The 5827-nt window shown below is 41.3% G+C and overlaps 1 protein-coding gene across 1 annotated transcript in view; it reads left to right on the top strand.

Annotated features, from left to right (window-relative positions):
- The window catches only part of LOC107573836 (NACHT, LRR and PYD domains-containing protein 12-like), an 18025-nt gene that overhangs the window by 11177 nt on the left and 1021 nt on the right, over positions 1-5827 (top strand). The window contains exons 3-4 of the mRNA XM_016260285.1: positions 4088-4201; positions 5186-5825. Coding sequence (XP_016115771.1) covers positions 4088-4201; positions 5186-5825 — 754 coding nt within the window. The remainder of the gene's footprint in view (positions 1-4087; positions 4202-5185; positions 5826-5827) is intronic.

The raw sequence follows: 5827 nt of genomic DNA on the forward strand, positions 1-5827 counted from the left end.
GTTTAGATGCAGTGATAAGTTTATTTAGCTCTTCCTGCCCTATAGTTGTAAAGCACTGCAATTTTTCTTTGGGTGCGATGAATGAAGCTGAGTTACAAGATGCTGTCGATTCTACATTTGTTATTGTATTTCTGATGCTATCTATTTTATCAGTGAAGAAATTAATAAAGTCATCACAACTAAACTGTGGGGGAATATTAAGTTCAGGTGACGTCTGATTATTTGTTAATCTAGCCCAGGGGTGGGCAAACTTGGCACTTCCAAGTCACTTTCCTTCAGAGTTTAGCTCCAACTCTAATCAAACACACCTGAACCAGCTAATCATTGTCTTCAAGACGACTAGAAAGCTACAGGCAGGTGAGTTTTATCAGGGCTGGACCAAATCTCTGCAGGAAAGTGGCCTGGAAGGGCCAAGTTTGCCCATCACTGATCTAGCCACTGCTAAATAAAAACCTTGGATTGTTTTGGTTATTTTCTGTGAGTTTGTGGATATGCTCGGCCCTGGCAGCTTTTAGAGCCTGTCTATAGCTGGACATACTGTTTTTCCACGTAATTCTAAAAACGTCCAACTTAGTTTTTCTCCATTTGCGCTCAAGACTACGAGTTTCTTTCTTGAGATAATAGGTATTACTGTTGTACCATGGCGCAGTACGTTTTTCTCTAACCTTTTTCAATTTGATGGGGGCAACAGCTTCTAATGTGTTTGAGAATATAGTGCCCATATTACTAGTCATTTCGTCTATTTCATGTGTACTTATGGGCACACAGAGCAGTTGAGATAAATCAGGCAGGTTATTTGTGAATCCATCTTTGGTGGCTGGAACAATAGTTCGGCCCGGACGATAACGCGGAGCCATATAGTTAACATCAGTAATACGCAGCATGCATGATACAAGGAAATGGTCAGTAACATCATCACTTTGAGGTACGATATCTATATCAGTAAGATCAATTCCATGCGATATAATTAAATCAAGCGTATGATTAAAACAATGAGCCCCATTCATGAAACACGAGCAGTACGAATTTTTGTGTAAATCGTTCGTAAAGCTGTTCTGACGTAAACTTTCGAATTCATGAAAATGTTCGTATTTTTACAATGTTAGTTGGTATGAAAGAAATGTACACCTGCTCCTTACCAGGTGTAAATGGTGCGTAAAACATTCTGTGTTCTTTTTGACAAACTGATGACACTGCATTTTGATGCACTGCCATAATAATTACAAGTTCATTTGCCCTTGCCCTCTTGTTGAAATTTTTTTTTTTGAGTTGATAACTGTAAAACGCAGCGCTCGTCACTATTTACCGAGACGCAAATAGAGGACGGGTGGGACATAGCGACCAACCATCCTGCTTGTACAACGACTGCCTACAACAGTGTTTCTCAACCCTGGTCTTGAGCACCCCCCAACACTGCACATTTTGTATGTGTCCCTTTTCTGACACACCCATTTCAGGTCCTGAATACTTATATCAGTAAGATCAATTCCATGCGATATAATTAAATCAAGCGTATGATTAAAACAATGAGCCCCATTCATGAAACACGAGCAGTACGAATTTTTGTGTAAATCGTTCGTAAAGCTGTTCTGACGTAAACTTTCGAATTCATGAAAATGTTCGTATTTTTACAATGTTAGTTGGTATGAAAGAAATGTACACCTGCTCCTTACCAGGTGTAAATGGTGCGTAAAACATTCTGTGTTCTTTTTGACAAACTGATGACACTGCATTTTGATGCACTGCCATAATAATTACAAGTTCATTTGCCCTTGCCCTCTTGTTGAAATTTTTTTTTTTGAGTTGATAACTGTAAAACGCAGTGCTCGTCACTATTTACCCAGACACAAATAGAGGACGGGTGGGACATAGCGACCAACCATCCTGCTTTTTCTCAACCCTGGTCTTGAGCACCCCCCAACACTGCACATTTTGTATGTGTCCCTTTTCTGACACACCCATTTCAGGTCCTGGAGTTTCTTTTAATGAGCTAATGGTTGAATCTGGTGTGTTTGATTAGGGAGACACACAAAATGTGCAGTGCTGGGGGGCGCCCAGGACCAGGGTTGAGAAACACTGGCCTACAACAATGAAGAATTCAATATTACTGGTTACTGCTTTTTTATATTTAGTAAAAAATCTTAAAAATGAGATACTAGTAATACGTTGTCGCCGTGGATATTCCAAATCAAAGCAACTATAGCGTCTCAGCTGGAAAAACGGGGGGGGGGGTTGGCCGGCACCCAAATTCTTAAAAATGAGATACTAGTAATACGTTGTCGCCGTGGATATTCCAAATCAAAGCAACTATAGCGTCTCAGCTGGAAAAACGGGGGGGGTATCAGCAGAGCACCTACTATTAATCACCTCCCTAAGATCTCCTTTATTTTTTCTAACGTTATGCTTCCTCTGAGCTCGACTCCAGGAAGGGGGGGGGGTGCTCGAGTAGCCACGCTAGTTTTCTGGTCCTGTCTACAATTCTCAGATCACAGTAGACCAGCCCCCTCAAAGGCTTGGGGATGTGATCTGGTTCAGCGAAGGATGTACCGCCCAAAACTGCAGATTGCACTCTCACCTCCTTGAACTTCTCAACTACCACCTCAACGGATGGCGAGAGCGGAGCAAGAAAGTTTTTCTCTCTCCCGATGTCTGCCAAATTCAGTCACAGATGCTGCTCCATGACCACCATTGCCGCTATTACTCGACCGATAGCGGCAGCAGTCTGCTTGGGGGCACAAAGAGCGAGATCCGTGGTGCGGTGCAGCTCTTCAACAGCCTCAGGGGACAAACCCTTGCTCTCATCCAGATCTCTAAGCAGGTCAGACTTGTAGGTTTGTAACACAGCCATAGTGTGTAAAGCCGCTCCTGCCTGACCCACCCCCAATCCAGATCTAACCTTTTTGCAGCGCGAGCCATAACCTGCAACATTTTCCTGTATGCGGGGCTAAAGGGCTGGTATGATTCAGTGCTCACACTCTCCCCATCATCACCAACAACATCCACTTCCTCATCGTGACTGGATGATGCCAGCAGCGCGCTACCCACCGGATCGGATGACTCAAGTGAGAGCACATTCAGATCCCCTGGCATGCTTGAGCCCATGCTAGAAGATTTAGAAAGATCCAAATCTCTCTCAGACTCCTCCGTGAGCTCTACCTGTGATCCCCACAACTGGAGCTTCCGCTGTGCCTCGGCAGCAGTGTGGCCCGAGCTGCGAGATGCAGATGCCTGTCCTGTATCATAGATGTATGATACAGATGTATCATACCTATACATGGCAGCTTCTCTCTCTGGGTCAAGTGAGATCTAAATGTTTGCTGTGATCATACTTTATGAAAAGGTCTTTTGTGTACATAGAAAAAGTCTTAGATCTTTGAGTTCAGCTCATGAAAAATGGGGGCAAAAACAAAAGTGTTGCGTGTATAATTTTGTTCCGTGTAAATATAATGAACTAAAGCAAGGCTGTAACCATGTCTTGAACGTTGTGGGTGGTACCATTTTCTTTTTTATAAAGCATAAAGTAAAGGAAATTCTAGATTTAATTCTATTTGGTAAGTAATCATTTTGAAATAATACTTTAAAAACATGTACTTTTATTTGTATGCCTAATAATATTTTGTCTCACCACATTCAGTTAGGAATTACATTAATCTCATAAAGATTACTGTTGGTGATTTTAATATTTATATAGTAAAACTGTTTTTCAAATATTAAATGTTTTGATACTTTTCTCTTACCTCGCTCTCTTCCAGTGCTTCATGCTGGAATTCGCACTGTGCTGAACAGTAAACCCATCCTATTTTGATTTGATTGACCATCTCAGTCATTTTGACATTGACGAGCACTGTTATACTGCTGAGGCACACCAGCCTGAAAATATAACTTAAACCTTTTTGTCATCCTAACAACAAACAGAGCACTGCATAATGGAGTGCAGCAGATCAGTGCAAAAAATTTCAAATGTTGTGGGGACGGGGGACAATTTGGCCATTTCTAATTAAATTTTCTAATTACTCAGTGTCTGGGGTGGTTATGGCCCTGAACTAAAAAAAAACAAAAAAACAATAATTTCTATGTGTTTTCTCAGTATCTGGAATCAGAGAGCTTCATCTCCAGAACCCAGCTCTGTGTCTCTGAAGAGTGACAAATCATTGCCTCTTCCTCCTACATTCAGTGATGAACCAGTGACCTCTGGTCAGCTGTGAGTATAAGCATGTAGTGGTGATTTAACATCTCTAAAGGAGTCTATAACGCACTGAATTCAGACAAGGAGATGTTTTTTTTTTCTCAATGATGGAAAATTAACTGACTTTTTAACTAAAATTTAAATGTAAGACATCAGTTATACAGAAAATACGAGCCTGACATCTGTATTGTGTAAGGCTGGGATCTTAAGCTGCTACTCTGAACCAGTAATCGGAACAGAAAGCAGTTGAAGGATGAAGTGCTTAATTCATTTATTTGTCTTGACTCCAGTATAATTTATCTAATTTCATTAAAGTTGTTGTTATTATTTAACCTCTTATTCTCTAAAGGTAAATGTGTTTTTTAGAACTGATAGGAAAATGTAGGATTGAAACTAAACATTTAGCTTACAAAAGTCACTTTAGCTTTCAACTTTATCAGTGGTAAAAGGAAAGATTCTCAGAGCCTTAAAGCAGGACCCAGCGCCCGGTCTGCATATTTTGAATGTCTCACTTAGTTAACACACCCGATTCAGATAACCAGCTCGTTAGAAGTGAGCTACGTGCGTGAACTGTGTTCAGATCGATATGATCCCTACACAGTGTTCATTGCTCCCTACTCCCTGAGCGGGGGAAATCCGTTGAAGTTTACTTCACTTCGGAACATGGGCTGGAATTGGGAACCGCTGATGTAGCCTATTGTAGTAATGTTGTCTCTGGTCTGTGAGTGTAAATGCGTTCAGGGGGCGTGGCTTTGGACGGCGATTGCAGGGAGGGTGGGACGTTCGCTTTCAGTGCTATCAGGCTAAAGTTAGCATTTCCCAAGTTCTCCTACTGCACATTTAATAATGTATTGAGGCCATAAAGAGTTGCACCAATATTATCTCAGCCCTACAACTGATTGACAATATCATTTACGTTTTAACTGTGTTCATACATGTACATTTTTTAATTAATTTCATATAATTTAATCATTTCTTTTGTTGTTGTTGTTGTTTCAGTAGTGTGTATAAAGACAGTCAGACTGAAGACGTACAGCAGGATTCTCTTGGACCAGTGAATGATGAACTACAGAAAGTCAAAGAGCAGCTCAAAACCAGCATGAAGAACAAGTATGAGAGATTATTTGAGGGACTGAAACTCCAGGAGAATGAAAGCCTCCTGAACAGCATCTACACACAGCTCTACATCATAGAGGGAGAGAGAGAAGGAGTGAATGAAGAACATGAGGTTTTACAGATGGAGAAAACAGCCAGAACACAACACTCACAAGACACTCCAATCTACTGCAATGACATCTTTAAAGCCTCAGCTGAAGCAGGATCTGAGGAGAAAGAGCAGATCAAGACTGTTCTTACTAAAGGCATCGCTGGAATCGGAAAAACCGTCTCTGTGCAGAAGTTCATTCTGGACTGGGCCGAGGGAAAAGCCAATCAGGACGTAGATTTCATGTTTGTGCTTCCATTTCGAGAGCTGAACTTGATCCGAGATCATCAGTACAGTCTTCACAGACTTCTGCTGGACTTTCATCCTGAACTTCAAGATCTGGACTCACAGATTTATGAGGAGTGTAAAGTTGTGTTCATCTTTGATGGTCTGGATGAAAGCAGAATCACACTGATGTTTTCAGACGCTCAGAAAGT

The sequence above is a fragment of the Sinocyclocheilus grahami genome, unplaced genomic scaffold, assembly GCF_001515645.1.
Source record: "Sinocyclocheilus grahami isolate Dianchi unplaced genomic scaffold, SAMN03320097.WGS_v1.1 scaffold2047.1, whole genome shotgun sequence".
In the NCBI taxonomy this organism is placed as follows: domain Eukaryota; kingdom Metazoa; phylum Chordata; class Actinopteri; order Cypriniformes; family Cyprinidae; genus Sinocyclocheilus; species Sinocyclocheilus grahami.